Here is an 18,509-nt window from a genome sequence, read left to right as displayed (position 1 = left end):
ACCTAGGATCAGATTTCATTATCGCACTTCAGGCCCAGTATATTATTTAATATTAGTTATTTAGATATTTTATTAGGGTAATGGTTGAGAAAAAAAAATCCCCCGCATGAAAATAGCTTTTGTCATGTGAATTACTATCACGGTATTAAGTTACGTTTATGATGGTACTATTTCATATTTGAATTTTACAGTATACCGTCATACTGGTATACCGTCACATCCCAAGTTCAATCACATACACACATAAACACACACACACACACACACACACACACACACACACCTGAATCGTGGCTGCTGCCGCTTGTTGTAGTTGTCGATGATCCTCTCTGGAATGACCTTCAGGGTTTTGGTGGTGATGCCAGAAATATCCTGTAGCTTTAGCTTCTGCACTGTGTGGCTGCAGGGACCTGTCACACACACACACACACAAACACACGCACACATGCATGCACATGCATGTACACATATAGACACACACAAACGTGCGGAGAAAATGACAGACACTACATCAGTGGCTACTCGGTGTGGAAGGAGTGTGGTGTATGACAGAGTTCCAGTTGTCTGTGTGAGCGCATGTTTTAGTGTTTAGTTTAAATGCCATATCAGTGTAATAGCGTAGTAATAACCATGTAGTAACAATGTAATAGCATAATAATAACGATGTAATGGCCTAGTAATAATGGTGTAGGCATAGTGTAATAGCGTAGTAACAATGTTTACTAATAGTGTAGTAGCATAGTAATAACAGTGTAGGAACAATGTAATTGCCTAGTAATAACGGTCTAGGAACAGTGTAATAACAGTAATAAACATATAGTAACAATGTAATGGTGTAGTAATAAAGGTGTAGTAATAGTGTAATAGCTTAGTAATAACGGTGTAGTAACAGTGTTATAATGTAGGGGGGACCTGTGCAGTGTAGCTCACCTTCGGGTAGGAAGAGGGAGGTGCTGTAGAGGTGGGGCAGGGGGTTGGCCTTTTGAGACTCTGCCCCCAACTCTTCATTTCCTTTCTCACACAGGATGAGAGCAGTGAATGTGCGGTTCACTGAGTCGCTAGACACCTGTGGGGGGGGGGGGGGGAGACACAGGGAACCCTGACAACTCGTAGGAACAACTGGAGAGACTAATAGAATCGCACAGTGCTGATATCACAGGGAACACACCCCCACACACACACACTCACACACACACATACGCGCACACACACACGCTCCTACCTGCAGGATGACCCCCAGGGCATTGTAGTGCTGTGTGTTGCTCACCACCACCACGCGGCCGACAGACAGGGCCTTCAGTCCACTGACTGACTCCAGTACAGCCCTCTGTCCCAGGCAGGCAGAGCAGGGGAATAAACAGGCTGTCAGTACTGATCTCACATCAGTGCTACAACATCAGCGTATATCAGCGATGTAGCGAGTTCACAGTGTGTGCTGGTGTGTGCTGAAGTGTGTCAGGCTGTAGTCAGGGTGTTGTCAGGGTGTAGTCAGGGTGTGTTCAGGGTGTGGTAGGGGTGTGTTCAGGGTGTGTTCAGGCTGTAGTCAGGCTGTAGTCAGGGTGTGGTTGGGGTGTAGTCAGGGTATCGTGTAGTCAGGTGTGTTGGGTGTTCAGCTGTAGTCAGGTGGTTGGGTGTGTTCAGGTGTGTCAGGTGTGGTTGGGTGTGTTCAGGCTGTAGTCGGGTGTGGCTGTGGGTGTGTTCAGGCTGTAGTCAGGCTGTGCTCTGGGTGTGTTCAGGCTGTAGTCAGGGTGTGGTTGGGGTGTGTTCAGGCTGTAGTCAGGCTGTGCTCTGGGTGTGTTCAGGCTGTAGTCAGGGTGTGGTTGGGGTGTGTTCAGGCTGTGGTCAGGGTGTGTCAGGTGTGTAGGGTGTGGTAGGGTGTGTTCAGGGTGTGGTCAGGGTGTGGTCTGGGTGTAGTCAGGGTGTGGTTGGGGTGTGGTCAGGGTGTGGTACCTGTAAGGTCTGGGTGGTGATGCGCAGTTCGGTCAGGGTGTGGTAGTAAGGTAGCAGGTCGGCCAGTTGGCCCTCATTGTCCAGAGGAGGCAGGGAGGCGAGCATCTGTTTCAGCTGCCCAATCCTCTTCTCATGGGTCTGAGAAACACAAAGGATGCTGCTGGGAAATGTAGTACCTAAGTGTCGCTGTAGCTTCTACCCCAAGGGACTGCTGGGAGAGGTCGTCTGTGTGGCAGAGGGCCTGGAGGGTGCTGGGAGATGTAGTACCTGGGTGTCTCTGTGGTTCTCTGAGAAGCTCCTCCTCATCATGTCGGTGACCTGCAGAGCCTCCACACGCAGCAGGTTCAGGATCATGGTGTAGGTGAGCCTGAACTGAGACTGCAGGACTGTGGGCTTCCCCTGGGGGTCAGGGGTCAGAGGTCACTGTTATACAGAACCCCTGCCTTTTTCCTAAGATTTTATGTGCACGCACACACACACACACAAACCCACACCCACACACACACATACACACACACACACACACACAAACACACCCACACAAACACAAACACACACAAACCCACACACACAAACACACCCACGCACACACACCCACGCACACACACACACACACTCTCACACACACACACACACTCACACACACACACACACACACACACACACACCAGCATCATGACGTGGAGGTCCCCCATGTCATGCACGGCCGACTTGCAGAGGATGATGACGGTCCCCGTGGCGTCCAGCCCCCTCCTGCCGGCCCGTCCCGCCATCTGGATATACTCCCCTAAACACACAGGAGGGGAGGGCCAGGTTAACACCGGGGGCGGGGCAAGGGGGGAGCCACACCCATTTCAGGACTTCAGACCAACTTCCGCTCTCAGTGATCCAATCAGCCCTATCATTCACACCATCTGACATCTGCGTGTGTGTGTGTGTGTGTGTGTGTGTGTGTGTGTGTGTGTGTGTGTGTGTGTGTGTGTGTGTTCCTCACCTGGCAGCAGGTTTCTGAACCCCGTCCCGTCGTGCTTTCGGATGCTGTCAAATACCACGGTCCTTGCTGGCATGTTCACGCCCATGGCAAACGTCTCAGTGGCAAACAAGACCTGGGGGAGGAAGAATATCAATCAATCAATCAATCAATTACTTAATCAATCAATCAATCAATCAACAACACACTACAATGGGGGAGGAGGGGTACAAACCAACCAAACAATCAAACAATCAATCAATTAATTAATGAATGAATCAATCAATCAATCAATCAACACACAACAAGCGGGGAGGAGGGGTACCAACCAACCAATCCATCAACCAATCAACCAATCACAGGAGGGGGCGGGCGGGCCTGAGGGACCCACCTTCACCAGTCCCCGGGAGAAGAGCATCTCGATGACCTCTTTGAGGATGGGGAGGATGCCGCTGTGGTGCACGGCGATGCCCCGCTTCAGCAGGTCTCTCATCTGCACGATCTGCAGGGAGAACAACACACGCGCTAACACGCTAACACGCAACCCAGGGCATGCGCTAACACGCTAACACGCAACCCAGCGCACGCGCTAACATGCAACTCAGCACACGCGCTAACGCGCTAACACGCAACCCAGGGCATGCGCTAACACGCTAACACGCAACCCAGCGCACGCGCTAACATGCAACTCAGCACACGCGCTAACGCGCTAACACGCAACCCAGCACACACGCTAACACACAACCCAGCACACGCGTTAACATGCTAACACGCAACCCAGCACACGCGCTAACACGCTAACACGCAACCCAGCACATGCGCTAACACGCAACCCAGCACACGCGCTAACACACTAACACGCAACCCAGCACACGCGCTAACACGCAACCCAGCACACGCGCTAACACGAAACCCAGCACACGCGCTAACACGCTAACATGCAACCCAGCACACACGCGAAAACGCAACCCAGCACATGTGCTAACACACTAACACGCAACCCAGCACACGCGCTAACACACTAACACGCAACCCAGCACGCGTGCTAACACGCAACCCAGCACACGCGCTAACACGAAACCCAGCACACGCGCTAACACGCTAACATGCAACCCAGCACACACGCGAACACGCAACCCAGCACATGTGCTAACACGCTAACACACAACCCAGCACACGCGCTAACACGCTAACACGCAACCCAGCACACACGCTAACACGCTAACATGCAACCCAGCACACGCGCTAACACGCTAACACGCAACCCAGCACACGCACCAACACGCAACCCAGCACACGTGCTAACACGCAACCCAGCACACGCACCAACACGCAACCCAGCACACGCGCTAACACGCTAACACGCATTCTTGCATGTGTCAACACGCTAGCTTGCATTCCAGCACGCACCAACACGCTAACTCGATAACTAAGATTGGAACCTGAGGCAGCTGGCGGTCCCCGCCTCTCAGGCGGCTCAGACTCTTCTGGAAGAAGGAGTGGATGTCGCTCTTCTCCTGCGAGCTGGTCAGGTCCATGGAGGACAGCGAGCGCGCGTTCTCATCGCAACGGGACCGCGAGAAGGTGAAGGCCACCACGGGCGTCTGCTGCCGCTCGAACAGGAAGTGGAGCAGGGAGAGCCACACCGCACGGTCCTGAGAGAAGGGGGGTGAGGAGAGAGAGAGAGGGAAAGCGCGAGAGAGAGAGAGAGAGAGAGAGAGGGGGGGGGGGGAGGAGATAGGGGAGGGACAGAAAATAGTATTGAATACATGCAAACACACACATGCACACACAGCACTGAGGGGAATCAGCAAATGTGAGACTTCCTGTTAGCTGAGCAGCTGTGGGGGTAGTACCTGATTGGCTGTAGTGCTGGGGTGACAGTACCTGACTGGCTGCCGTGCTGTGGGGGTAGTATCTGATTGGCTGCAGTGCTGTTGAGGTAGTATCTGATTGGCTGTAATGCTGGGGGGACAGTACCTGACTGGCTGTGCTGCTGTGGGAGTAGTATCTGATTGGCTGCAGTGCTGTTGGGGTAGTATCTGATTGGCTGTAGTGCTGGGGGGACAGTACCTGACTGGCTGTGTTGTGGTGGGACTAGTATCTGATTGGCTGTAGTGCTGGGGGGACAGTACCTGACTGGCTGTGGTGCTGTGGAGACAGTATCTGATTGGCTGTCGTGTGGTAGGACTAGTAGCTGATTGGCTGTAGTGCTGGGGGGACAGTACCTGACTGGCTGTGCTGCTGTGGGAGTAGTAGCTGATTGGCTGTGCTGCTGTGGGAGTAGTAGCTGATTGGCTGTCGTGTGGTAGGACTAGTATCTGATTGGCCATAGTGCTGTGGGGACCGTACCTGACTGGCTGTGCTGCTGTGGGAGTAGTAGCTGATTGGCTGTGGTGCTGTGGGGACCGTACCTGACTGGCTGTGGTGTTCTGGGAGGAGCTTTTGGCTCCGAATGACTGGGCGTGCTTACTGGTGCGCTCCTTCTTAGCGTCCACGGCGGCGTAGTACCTGCAAGGGGCCAGACCAACACTGCTGTCAAACGCCATCATCATCCTCACCACCATCATCATCACCATTATCACCAGCTTTATCATCATCATCCTTACCACCATCATCATCTTCATCATAATCTTCAGCATCAACATCTTCACAATCATCTTTATCATCATCACCTTCACCATCAACATCATCGCAATCATCTTTACCATAATTATCATCACCACAGTGAGGGCTTGCCTCCATATACACACCTTTCATCATCATCATCATCATCATCATCATCAATTTCAGTTCTTTCTATGACTGGTGAAAACAGATTCTTTTAAAATGGTCAGTAATCTGCAGGACTTTTACTGCGGTCTGAACTGTTAATTTTTAGCATTTCACATAAGGGAGTGGATACGCTTTAATGAAGCGCTCAGACACCAGCTAGTCACAGTTACACACAGTGCTGCAAATCAGTCACTTATCAGCAAACACCGTGTGGAGCCAAAGATAGTATTAATCGAGCGAGATGTCAGGCACCCTTTGGTGAGGAAGTTCCCTGCAGAGTCGACCAGCAGGAAGAGCTCCTTCTGGGTCTTGGTGCTGTTGCCGGTGTAGAGGAAGTGCTCCAGAGGGACCGGCCTCTTCACTGTGCTTATCACATGGATCGGCTTCTTCTTAATGCGCCTGCAAGACAGAGAGAGAGAGAGAGAGAGAGAGAGAGAGGGAGAGAGGGAGAGAGAGGGGGAGGAAAGAGGGAAAGAGGGAGAGAGAGAGACAGAGAGGGAGAGAGAGAGAGAGAGTGGGAGAGGGAGGGAGAAAGAGAGAGAGGATTGAGCCATGTGCACACCCCCCCTCCCCACACACACACACACACACAAACTCACATGCAGGCACACACACGCACACACACACACACACACACAGACACAGACACAGACACAGACACAGACACAGACACAGACACAGACACAGACACACACCCACACACACACACACACATACACACAGACACACAGACACACACACAGACACACACACAGCGGTACACACACACACAGAGCGGTACACACACACACACACAGAGCGGACACACACAACACACAGACACACACACACAGACACAAACACACACACACACACACACACACAACAACACACACAGCACACACACACACAACACACACACACACACAGACACACACACACAGACACACACACACAGACACACACACACACACCACACACACACACACACAACACACACACACAACACACCAGCACACACACACACACACACACACACAGCGGTACACACACACACACACACACAGCGGTACACACCCTATCCACTCGCTGAACTCCAGTGCGTTCGGCACAGTGGCACTGAGCAGGATAATGCTGACGTGTTCAGGGAGCATGATCAACACCTCCTCCCAAACTACTCCTCTCTGAGAGAGACAGAGAAAAGGAGGGGAGAGAGAGGGGAAGAGGGTGAGGGAGAGAGAGGGGGGGAGGGAAGGATGAAAGGATGGAAGGACATGCGTTTACATATTAAGGAAGACACATCATGATCCTTCTGCTTCTTCGAAGGGGCCCTTAAAAGGACGCTCATGCAATCCACGATCGACCGCGGCATCGTCACGGCGACGAGTCGTTACCTCTGCGTCATTGATGTAGTGGACCTCGTCGAAGATGACCCACTCCAAGTCCCGAATGACCTCAGAACCGTTATACAGCATGGATCTGCAAGAGAGAGCGAAGGCCAGCAGGGCTACAGAGCAGCTCACCGTACGGACCTGCTCACTACAGACCAGCTCAGCACACAGACCTGCTCACTACAGACCAGCTCAGCACACAGACCTGCTCACTACAGAGCAGCTCACCGTACGGACCTGCTCACTACAGACCAGCTCAGCACACAGACCTGCTCACTACAGACCAGCTCAGCACACAGACCTGCTCACTACAGACCAGCTCAGCACACACACCTGCTCACTACAGACCAGCTCAGCACACACACCTGCTCACTACAGACCAGCTCAGCACACAGACCTGCTCACTACAGACCAGCTCAGCACACAGACCTGCTCACTACAGACCAGCTCAGCACACAGATCCCCTCACTACAGACCTCACCACACAGACCTCCTCACCACAGACCAGCTTCAGTATTTGGCAGGATAAGTACTTGGCAGGTTCACGGTGTGGTAGGATCAGTATTTGGCAGGTTCAGTATGTAGCAGGCTCATAATGTAGCAGGGTCAGTATTTGGCAGGTTCAGTATTCGGCAGGTTCAGTATTTGACAGGTTCAGTATGTGGCAGGTTCAGTATGTGGCAGGATCAGTATGTGGCAGGATCAGTATTTGGCAGGGTCAGTATGTGGCAGGGTCAGTATTTGGCAGGTTCAGTATCTGGCAGGATGCCTACGCGTGTAGCAGTAAGTGGCGAGTCGTACCGCAGGATCTCAGTGGTCATGATGAGGCAGGACGCCTCTGGGTTCAGCTGCACGTCTCCCGTCAGAAGCCCAACGTCCCCGAACGTGTTCCTAAAGTCTCGGAACTTCTGATTGGACAGTGCCTTGATGGGGGAGGTGTAGATCGTCCTATCAGCGCAGAGGAGACAAATAAGAGAGACGTTAGAATGCAACCAGCTCGCAGGAATCCCACAATGCACCAGCATGGCAACAAGCCCCCTCCCCTCATACACACCCACACATACACACACACACACACGCGTGCACACATGCACACACACACAGCAGGGTCACACACATGCACATACACACAGCAGGGTCACACACAAACACACACACACACACTACACAGCAGGGTCACACACACACACACACACGCGCACACACAGCAGGGTCACACACAAACACACACACACACACACATACACAGGACAGGGTCACACACACACACACTCACACACACACACACACACACACACGCACGCACCTGGTCATGTGTCTCTGTGACAGGGCGATGGCGTACTCGGCCACCACGGTTTTGCCGGCAGACGTGTGCGCGGCGACGAACACGGACTCGTGAGCCTCCAGCCGCAGAACGGCCTGCTTCTGAAACACGTCCAGCTCAAAGGGCCACTGCGGGGGGGGGGGGGGGGAAGGGGAGAGATGGAGGGGAGGGAGGAGAGATGAGGGAGGGGTGGGGAGGGAGAGAAAGAGAGAGATAGAGGGAGAGAGCGACACCGTTATTGGTCAGCAGCCGCAACGTGGCTGGCTCTCGGCTGCGGCGCAGTCTGCACGCGCTCAGTGCGCACCTTGAAGGCGGGCTCGGGGATGCGCTTGTAGAAGTCGTCGCACGGGGAGGTGACGTCCACGGGAACGGCCCACCTCTTCCTCTCCCCCTCCTTCTCCTCTCCTCCGTCCTTCCCCTTCTCTCCATTTCTCCTCCCCTCCGCGGGGCCGGGGGCCGGCGAAGTGGCGGGGGCCGGCTCCTGGGGGCCCAGGAAGAGAGTCAGTCCGCCGTCACGTCACACCCCGGCGCGTTTAATCGCGTACGGGACAGCACTTCCTGCGCCTGACGGAAGACTTCCTGTTGTAACGGCGACGGATGCTAACTGGCAGGCTCTCGTAACCTACGGTCGTGGCACCGGCGAGGGAAACTGAAGAACCGCACGCCCAGCAGTAACCAAGCCTGTTCCTGGAGATCTACCATCCTGTAGGTCTCCATTCCAACCCTCCTGTAGGTTTCCATTCCAACCCTAATTTGACACCCCTGACTCTACTAATTAGCAACTCAACAGGATCTCGAGCTGATGAATGAGGTGTGGCTTTGCTAGGGTTGGAGTGAAAACCTACAGGACGGTAGATTGGTTGCCACTGCGCTTGCCTGTCGCCACGGTGACTCAGTATGTCACTGTGGAAACGGCAGGCATGTGAGGGAGGGAAGGGCGTTGCTGAGGGCGATACCTTGATCCCCAGGTCCTCCAGGCTGTTTGTTCTGGGTATCTGGGCTGTGTCTCCACCTGTCTTCCCTCCCTCCTCTCCGTCTCCCTCCGGGTGAGTGTCGATGATGTCATCAAAGGTGGACAGGAGGGACAGCAGGTTGACTTCACCCTCTGACACCTTGGCGTCTTGAAGGACGAGGAGGGGGAAGAACAAACAAAAAATGAACTCTATTTTCTTGTGTTTGTTTTAACAAATGTGCAGATAAACAAACAGGGCAGACAAACTGCAAACAGCTAACTACAGACCCACAGCCAGCATAAGAGATACAGATGGACAGACAGATCTGCAAATCTACCTACGGGTACAAATAAAGTAACCTGAACCTGAACCTGAGGATCACGTACAGAGACAAGCAGTACAGACAGAATGATGCACTACAAACAGTACAGACAGGCAGTACAGACCTTTCTCACTGAAGTCCATCCCAGTCTTTAATCCAGGGGCCACCGTCAGCAAACCTGCATGCCGTGCATGGAGAAGGACACACACACACACACACACACACACACACACACACAGTTACTGTGCACTCAGAGCACCAATCAGAGGAGACTCTTGTCCTCATTTTCTCCCTGATGAGTTAACTGTGCTACCCGTGACCTGCTCTTCACTGACCAATCATAGATCAGGATGTGTGTCTAATCTAAGAAACAGGCAGCCTGGGATTAAATGCCCCCCCCCGCCCCCAGTCCCTTCAGCCAATCAGGAGGCATCACCATTCTCAAAGTCAATCTCCTCCTCTGCTTCGGTCCTCTTCTTGATTTGGTCGAGAGTCAACTCCTCCATTCCTCCTGAGAAAGAGGGAAAGAGTCGGGGTGGGGGCAGAGAGAAACGTAAAGAAGAAGAGGGGAGATATAAAGAATGAGAAAAAAAAATGTTTCAAAAAGTGCAAATCAAAGCAAAGTCTAAGTCAAACTCAGAATTCCAGTTTCACATAGAAAAACACAAGATACACCCCCCCCAATCAAAAGTCTGCTTTTACTAAGCTTAAAGAAGTCTTTCCTGATAACTTTTATCTTTCATTACAGGAACCAGTTTGGTTGCCCTTCTTTGAACCTTTTCCAGAAGCAGTGACAGAGTACCACGGGACGGATGCCCCCCACCCCTCCGAAAGCACGGACAGAGTACTACAGGACAGGCAGCAGCAGACCTGGGAGGAAGGGGTAGCTGGTGTGGCTCCCTCGCAGGCTCTCTGAGGGGGGGCCAGGGGGACGCTGGAGGGACAGGGAGTTCTTCGAGGACAGACCCGTATCTACTAACAAGACCTGAGAGAGGGAGGGGTGGGAGGGAGGAGGGTAATTTGCTAATTTGCTCATTTCTATTTATGCCCCCTCATTCTACTGACAGAACCTGGAGAACCATTCTACTCCACCTGGAGAATCTCTTGTCGTTCACTTTGTTAAACCATTTTATGAATTTAACAGCCTCAATTAAACGTTGCTGTACTGTAATACAGCACCAGAATCCCCTGCTACCAAACAGAGTCTCCTGCAGCTGTGAGGACCAAAAGAAGACACAAGCGGAGTATCTTGTGTGTGTGTGGACTCTGTGGTGCGGCGCTCTGGTGCGTGCATGGACTCCGTGGTGTACCTCTGTGAAGTCCAGCAGCATTCCCGTGGTGGGATCTCGGACCACGGAGAGCCCGGAGTGCAGGGGGGACACACTGCAGTGCAGGAGGGAGTCCACCTGCCTGTCTCTCTGAGCCAACCTGAGATACACACACACACACACACACACACACACACACAGTTACAGCAGCCAGCTGCATGTTTTCCTGCTCTGGACTTGATGTTAAAGCACAAAACACACACACACACACACACACACACACACAGAGGCAGGTAAACAAAAAACTGTACCTTAGGAACTTTTGGAAGGCAGAGTCAGTGTTGTGTATGGGAAGCCATTCGGGGTCGCGCAGGAAGCGTCTCTCCACCTCCGTCTGCAGGTCTGGGCCAATCGGGGGAAGACCGTGGGGGAGCTGGAGAGGAAGTGGGGGGAAAAACATCGACAGCACAGTGAGGCGTCACAAACTCCACATTGGGCGGAGTTAAGTATGCTGTCAATCAAGTCTTCTACACGCCTATGACAGCACCTGAAAGGTCCACGGACAAAGAATATTCACTGAAATCACTGCAGTACCAATAACAACACAACAGCCCCACCCTTTTCTGAGCTAATGAAGTAACACTGAGCGAATTCAGAAATAGACAGAGACAGACACGGAAAGATGGAGAGAAAGAGGGAGAGAGCGAAAGAGAGAGAAAGAGATTGAGACAGAAAGACAGAGGCAGAGAAAGATAAACAGAAAGAGACAGCAGCAGAGACGGAGAAACATAGATTGAGAGAAACAGAGAGAGAGAGACATACATAGTGCATTCAGACCACACACACATACACACACACACACACGTAATGTACTCACAGTGCTCTGTGGGCATAGCGGCTGGTCTCCTGTGATTGGCTGAGACACCAGCTCAAACCGTCCTGAACAGCCCATCTCCAGCAGGGACAGTGGGAGGTCTGCGGGCCCCAGCGGGGGCAGATCTGCAGAGGCAGCACGCAGGATTATGATTGGTCACTTCAGGAGATTACATTATGCATTACATCACATTATGGGCAGTTAGCAGATACCCTTATCCAGAGCAACTTGCACACAACTAATTTTTACATACTATACCCATGTATACAGTTTGACATATACGGAAGCATATTTCTCAAAATGCACCAGCAGTGAGATTCGAACCTGAAACCTTTAGGTTCCCAAACCATCACCCAGTTTACTAACCATCACACCATTCCGTCACCCTTTGCATCAGAGGAGAGATGAACACAGTATTGGACAATCGTGGCAAGTTTCTTAAATTAAAATAATTTTAAAAATTTGTGTAGCAACTTCATAACATGTGAGGCTTGTCTAATTGTGCCACCCAAACTGAATGCAAGGCACCCTTGCAGTGGCTTAATACCCCCCAGCTGAGTCACTCCCCGCTTGGGACAGGACCACAACTCCTCAGACATACCGAATGCGGAGCGCCAGACGGAAAGAGGCAATGCAAACAGTCCGAAAAGTCACAACCGAGATGCAAAAGGTTCTAAAACTCCAGACAGTGCACCGACTGGACCCAATTGCATCAGCCTGCACACGAGCTCATTGCCTCGCTAATGACGTGGCTGTTTACTAGACAGCTACAGTAGCTATCATCCAGCTACGAGCATCACCTTTGCCTGGTGACAGCTGCAAGAAAAATACAATTATGCTATATAAACATATTTAATGCGTGTAAATGTTAGTGTTAACTAATGCTACTAATTTGTTACATAAAATCAGTTCTTGTTAGACACGACACTTTTCAACACTATCTTTAATTTCTGCATTTATAAACATGGCAGGCAAAATACGACTTAGTTGACTTTCTCACCGATCTTCTCCATCGCTTCCACTCAATTCGGCAACCAAGTTAGCTGCTTCCTTTTGCAGCCCAGGTAGGTAGTAACTTTTGGATAAGGAAATAGAAACGTTTGTCGACCGGAAGTTAGTACTCCTCGAAAATCGGACCAGACGCTTATGCTCATGAATGTGTGATCTCCGTCTAAATACGCGATACATATATTACCATCTAAGCTGGAAACACGCGGCACATAATACAACGTAGCAGTCAAAAATCTGTTTTTTTAATAAGTTGCCTTAATTTTTTTTTCATGCACACTCGTCAGATAATCGTTTAATTCGGCGTTCTTTGCCCTCATTTCTTGCCACACTTCCGCCAGCAATTACGGAACGTCATATTTGTGCGCCTGTGTTTTGGAAAGTGGCTGGGTGGGAAGACGTTTGTGCACGGTTTGAAGCTTGAAAGGTAAAAATAATTAGCATAAATGCTTTTCACCGATTAAGAACTAAGCGTTTTCATGACAAAACACCTTTCATACTGTAATATTTAGCTAATGCGTTATAGAACTACCCGGCCAATCAGAATTCTGTTAGTAGTTGGAAGCTAACAAAGAACCACCTCAGTTTTAACAGTTGGCCAGTTAGTCTAACTGCCGTGCTCTGATTTATATTGACCTGCTGAACGAAAGGAGTTGGAGATTGTAATCAAGTTGATAATAGTCGACAAGCGAGTGATTACGTTTTGTATAAAAACGTTTCGTTTATCTCGTGACTGGCTAGCTACGTAGCTAGCTCATTGGCTGTCATGGCAACATCTATATTTCAGTCGGCTTGTTATCAAGCTGTTAAAATACACCTTTGGTTTTTATCTCATGTGAAACTGGTTGTTGTTCTTTAGAATATGCGGTTCTGGTTTTGGTCCACGGTGCTTTTGGCTGACCACGGTGTAGGAGAGAGACACCAGCACACATTCACAAAAGCACTGTCATACAATGACCGTGTATCACTATAATCGCAGTAATAATTATGACACATTGAGAATGTCTGTTCTTATAACTGCACCAGGCAGACCAAGTGTTAAGCTTAAGTTATTTATGTGGTTTACAAAGCCTTAGTTCAGTGATCACAGCAGTTGGGGCCTGAGTGTAGTTTGACCTGCTTTCAGTAAGACCTGGAGCGACTCACCCTGCCATGCATTGAGTGTAATTTCTCAAGTTTTGGTCTGGTTAGTTATTTAATTTTATTTGTTTAAGTTTTATTAAACCAGGCAGTCGTACTGAGGAACACAGTCTATTATGCCTGGTGAAGAAGGCCACTCAGTGTACACGGAACACACAACGCACTGAATGCAATAATGGACATTAAAGATTCACACTAAAAACAAAGAATACCAGTAGTTTAAAAACATTTGCCTGTTTCTCATGATGCTACCTGTATCCCTTACAAAGCATTTACATTGCATGCATTTATACAGCTGGATATATACTGGAGCAGTGCAGGTTAAGTACCTTGCTCAAGGATGCAACGGCAAGTGTCCTATCTGAGAACTGAACCTGTGACCTCCAGGTTACAAGACCAGTCCCTTACCCATTATACTACACTGGCGCACAGATGTGGCTTCAGCATGCAGTCCGCGGGTGTCCGGTTGTCCAGCAGGGGTCGCTAGATAGCGATTAAGCGCAGACCCCTACCTGGCTGAACCCTCCCGTACCCTGGGAGGTGTAACTGCCGCCCTGTGGATCTGGCGCCGTGGGCGCGGTCCGGATTCGGGCCCGAGGCCCGTGCCACGCACCGCCGCGCCTGAACGAGGCTCCCCGCAGCCTCACCGCTCGCCTCTGTGTTCCAGCTCGGCCGCCATGGTGGTGTTCCCCAGCTCCCTCACCGAGGAAGAGGAGTCCCTGCAGAAGAAGTACGCCAAGCTGAAGAAGAAGGTCAGTGGCGTCGCCTTGACAACAGGTCCGACTTCGCGTTCTGCTCCGTCGAACCCCCGATACATACGGTGCCATTGGCTGATTTCAACCAATCAGAGCCTTGTTGTGTTGAGAGGAAAGGCGGCTGATTGGTTTATTGTCTTCTGCTTCTCCCTTTCTTTCTGTATTTCTGCTCTCCACTGCTCACCCTCATGGTTCATGAGGAAGTTGTCAGAAATCTTTTCGGTGGGGGGGAGGGTGTGTTGTTGCATGCTCTCTGAACAGGGAGTTGTGTTTTTCATCTGTAGGTTTCGACTCGTTTTGAATAATTGTGTTCGTTTGACTTTTTGATAGCCCAGTTAAAGGGTCATAACATTCTCTCTCTCTCTCTCTCCTTGCAGAAAAAGGCGCTCCTGGCTCTAAAGAAGCAAAGCTCCACCAGTCAGACCAGTCAGAGTGGGCTGAAACGCAGTAAGTGAACTTCATTGGCCTTTTCCACGTTCGCAAAAGTGTCCCCTTGTAAAAATTGATTGTTTTCAATTGTCATATAGAGAGATTGTTCCTGTATCATAAATTCAGCTTTTTAAGTCATTTTGCGTGCAGATTTTTGATTTCCGGAGAGGATCGCTGTGCGGTCACTTCACACACTTAAAGGATAATTCAAGTGACCTTTAAAAACCAGGGCCCAGGTCGGGAGCAGATTTAACGACTGCAGTGTATGAGTCTCTCTTTCTCTGTCTGTGCATTCTTTTATGGCTGTAATCGCTCTTCTTCCTTTTTGCATCTCTTTTTCTCTCTCTCCTCTCCCCCCCCCCCCCCCCCCTCTCTGTTCCGCTCTGGGGGTTAAGCTCTCTCTGACCAGCCGGTCTTAGACACAGCCACCGCTACAGAGCAGGCCAAGATGCTCATCAAGTCCGGAGCCATCAGCGCAATAAAGTCTGAGAACAAGAACTCCGGGTTCAAGCGCTCCAGGACCCTGGAAGGCAAACTCAAGGTAAAAGACCTCGCTACGTGTGTGTGTGCGTGCGTATATGTGTGTGTGTCTGTTTTTTAGGACTCGTCGTCCGATGAAAGCGTCTGTATTGTCCATTTGGTACACTGTTAAGGGTGCATTCTGGGTAATGTAGTCCCCTTCCGTTTCTCCCCCCCCAAGGATCCAGAAAAAGGGCCGGTCCCTGCATTCCTCCCCTTTCAAAGGAGCGTCTCCACCGATGAGGAGATGCCGGAGGTACGTACTCATGCGCTGACCACATCCTCCCACCGCCAGGCCAGCATGTCAGCTGACTGGTCCATCTCTCTCTCTCGCTGCCCGGCGGCCATTTTAGCTTCCCGGGGACTTTGTATTATTATTAGGCATATTTTCGGGGATGTGAAACAGTAATAAGTTAGGTTATGCTTGTTCACTGTACTCAGGACTTTGGTCTTCATGTGTTGCCTGTATGTGCTGATCACACGGGATGAATTTCCATGAGAGGACAAAAATAAATCTTCATTTTAACTCTTAATCTTAGTACTCAGTGTACAGCAGTCAGGAAAAGCGACCAGTGTGTTCAGTGGGGCTTGACTATGGGTGGCTTCCAGTAGGTGGACTAATGTGCTTTTAGTAAGATCTGGTCTTATAGAGTTTACCCACAATGCTTTGCATGCCGTAATGTCCTTTTGCTTCACTTTCAGTCAGCAAAAAGGGCCCACAGGAAGTCTCTCTATGAGAGGTGAGAACATTTCTTCTGAAAATGCAGAGTAGATTACTCAAACTTTGTGTGTGTGTGTGCGCCTTTTATCTTTCTATGTACTTCATTAAAAGTTAAAAAACATAAAGCCCACCTTCCCCCTCCGTCAGCTTTGTCAGCTCAGGAGACCGTTCCCGTGACGACGAGGATGGGGGCGGGTCTTCCTCCAGCCGGGACGCGGAGAGGGACCGCGATCGCGACCGGGACCGTGACCGTGACCGCGATCGGGAGAGGGAGAGGGAGAGGGAGCGTGACCGTGATCGGGACAGGGGGAGAGACCGCGACAAAGACCGGTCCGATCGGGACCGGGAGCGCGAGAGGAGCCGGGATCGGGAGCGGGAACGGGACAGAGAGAGGGACCGGGAGCGGGAGCGGGACGCCCCGTTTCGCAGTGAGCGCGCACTCTCTCTCCCTTTCTCCTCTTTTCTCCATCCCTCTCTCCTCTGCCCTGCAGTATGACAGTACTGAGAACAGATTTGGAGAATGTGATCCTGTTTTGAGTGGGAACATAGTCACAGTGTGTTTCTGTGTGTGTGTGTGTGTGTGTGTGTGTGCTACAGGGTCAGACTCGTACCCGGAGCGGAGGGGGGTGAGGAAAGGGAACACTGTGTATGTGTATGGCGCCGCCCTGGTGGAGGACAGCCTGCGCACGGCTTTCTCCCAGCACGGCAACATCATCGACCTCTCCATGGACTCCCCGCGCAAGTAACTATGACAACCGTGCCTTACTGCTCCGTTACCCACTAATACTAATTGGTACAGCCTCGTTTGCTTACAGGGGTGGGACTTTCTTTTTCTCACCCCAATGTTTCTTTGATGTTACTCTCCTGCGCCCCCCCCCCCTCCCAGCTGTGCCTTCATTACCTTTGAGAAGATGGAGTCAGCTGACCAGGCTGTGTCAGAGGTCAGTACTCCCCCTGTTTGTTCATTAGCTAATGCTAATGCTAACACCTCTGTGGCACACAGGGTAATGCAGTTCTTTGATCCTGGCAGTAACGGCAGTACTGTAGACGTGATGGTCTTTCAGTGTAAGGGGCGTGTGGTTGTCATGGAGACTTTTTGAAGCTCGCTCTCTCTCCTGCTCTAACCCCGCCCCCAGCTGAATGGCACCACAGTGGGGGACGTGGCAGTGAAGGTCAGCATCGCCAGGAAGCAGCCCATGCTGGAGGCCGCCACGGGGAAGTCTGTCTGGGCCTCGCTGGGTAAGTGTCAGAGAGCAAAGCATGCTGGGTAGTACCTGCATTCCTCCCGTCTCTCTCTTCTCCATCAGGGCCTTGCTCGGTAAGTGTCAGAGAGCAAAGCATGCTGGGTAGTACCTTCACAGTTAAGTGCTGAGTGACAGCAGAAACCAGCCAATCCTGCTGCTCGCCAGGACCAATCTAGCGCATTGAAAGATTCTGTGGTAAATGCCACAGGAATGCTCGAGATGCAAAGGATGCTGGGTATCTTTACTCATTCCCCCCTGTCTCTCACCCCCCTCCCCCCTCTCTTTCTCTCACCCCCCTCCCCTTCTCTCACCCCCCTCCCCCCTCTCTTTCTCTCACCCCCTCCCCTCTCTCACCCCCTCCCCCTCTCTCTCTCTCTCTCTCTCACTCCCTCTCTCAGCTGTACAGAACAGTGTGAAGGGCTCCTACAGGGACAAGCGAAACCAGGTTGTGTACAACGAAGACATATTCTGACCAGCAGAGGGGAGAAAAAAAAAGCTGTAAAAGCATATAGTTTACAGAGATTAGTAAGAACATTGGAACCAGTTTTTTTTTTGTACTTTTAATTTTGTGACCGTGTAAGACATTGCATTGTGACCCGTGGCCTGCGTGGTTAGGTCAGCCTGGTCACTCTGGACCTGAAATCATTGCGCCGAAACAGCCGGTCCTCCTTTCACATCTGCCTGTGCTTCAGTTTTGTGAAAAAAAAAATGATGTTAATAAAAATGAAAAAAAGAGTGCAATCTGTGTGTGTGCTGTGGCTTTATACGACGGGGGTGAGAGAGAGAGAGGGTGCACTGCTGCGTTTTGCACCAACACTCAGATATGTGAAGTCCCCGGAATCGCCGCCATTTTGGTTTTATGTCTGCCGTTCGGCCTTCTCGGTCAC

At 51.1% G+C, this 18,509-nt stretch overlaps 2 protein-coding genes across 3 annotated transcripts in view; one reads left to right on the top strand and one right to left on the bottom strand.

The window, feature by feature from the left end:
- skic2 (SKI2 subunit of superkiller complex) overlaps positions 1-12,951 on the bottom strand; it is a 16,285-nt gene extending 3,334 nt beyond the window's left edge. The window contains exons 1-24 of the mRNA XM_064349030.1: positions 12,807-12,951; positions 11,810-11,931; positions 11,244-11,365; positions 10,975-11,092; positions 10,535-10,649; positions 10,101-10,175; positions 9,789-9,842; positions 9,346-9,509; positions 8,694-8,870; positions 8,372-8,517; positions 7,867-8,013; positions 7,069-7,153; positions 6,752-6,858; positions 5,948-6,094; positions 5,335-5,431; positions 4,363-4,575; positions 3,312-3,422; positions 2,945-3,056; positions 2,619-2,737; positions 2,218-2,349; positions 1,951-2,088; positions 1,223-1,327; positions 931-1,066; positions 284-410 (exon numbers count right to left, since the gene is read on the bottom strand). Coding sequence (XP_064205100.1) covers positions 284-410; positions 931-1,066; positions 1,223-1,327; positions 1,951-2,088; positions 2,218-2,349; positions 2,619-2,737; positions 2,945-3,056; positions 3,312-3,422; positions 4,363-4,575; positions 5,335-5,431; positions 5,948-6,094; positions 6,752-6,858; positions 7,069-7,153; positions 7,867-8,013; positions 8,372-8,517; positions 8,694-8,870; positions 9,346-9,509; positions 9,789-9,842; positions 10,101-10,175; positions 10,535-10,649; positions 10,975-11,092; positions 11,244-11,365; positions 11,810-11,931; positions 12,807-12,819 — 2,882 coding nt within the window. The 5' untranslated portion in view covers positions 12,820-12,951. The remainder of the gene's footprint in view (positions 1-283; positions 411-930; positions 1,067-1,222; positions 1,328-1,950; positions 2,089-2,217; positions 2,350-2,618; positions 2,738-2,944; positions 3,057-3,311; positions 3,423-4,362; positions 4,576-5,334; positions 5,432-5,947; positions 6,095-6,751; positions 6,859-7,068; positions 7,154-7,866; positions 8,014-8,371; positions 8,518-8,693; positions 8,871-9,345; positions 9,510-9,788; positions 9,843-10,100; positions 10,176-10,534; positions 10,650-10,974; positions 11,093-11,243; positions 11,366-11,809; positions 11,932-12,806) is intronic.
- Positions 12,952-13,101: 150 nt separating this feature from the next.
- On the top strand, positions 13,102-18,363 carry nelfe (negative elongation factor complex member E). 2 transcript variants are annotated; one of them, XM_064349018.1, is made up of 11 exons: positions 13,102-13,241; positions 14,622-14,706; positions 15,087-15,156; positions 15,534-15,679; positions 15,839-15,913; positions 16,360-16,397; positions 16,526-16,806; positions 16,976-17,120; positions 17,265-17,319; positions 17,515-17,617; positions 18,021-18,363. In XM_064349018.1, exons 2-11 carry the CDS (start codon positions 14,632-14,634, stop codon positions 18,092-18,094), a joined length of 1,062 nt encoding a protein of 353 aa, XP_064205088.1. In that variant the 5' UTR covers positions 13,102-13,241; positions 14,622-14,631; the 3' UTR covers positions 18,095-18,363. The 2 variants fall into 2 exon arrangements, with proteins under 2 accessions (XP_064205088.1, XP_064205089.1); XM_064349019.1 differs by lacking the exon at positions 18,021-18,363 and adding an exon at positions 17,686-17,701 and having other exon boundaries at positions 17,515-17,648.
- Positions 18,364-18,509: the final 146 nt, after the last annotated feature.

Source organism: Anguilla rostrata, chromosome 8, assembly GCF_018555375.3.
Source record: "Anguilla rostrata isolate EN2019 chromosome 8, ASM1855537v3, whole genome shotgun sequence".
Lineage (NCBI taxonomy): Eukaryota > Metazoa > Chordata > Actinopteri > Anguilliformes > Anguillidae > Anguilla > Anguilla rostrata.
The sequence above is the reverse complement of the archived record's forward strand: the minus strand, read 5'-3'. Positions and strand labels throughout refer to the sequence as shown.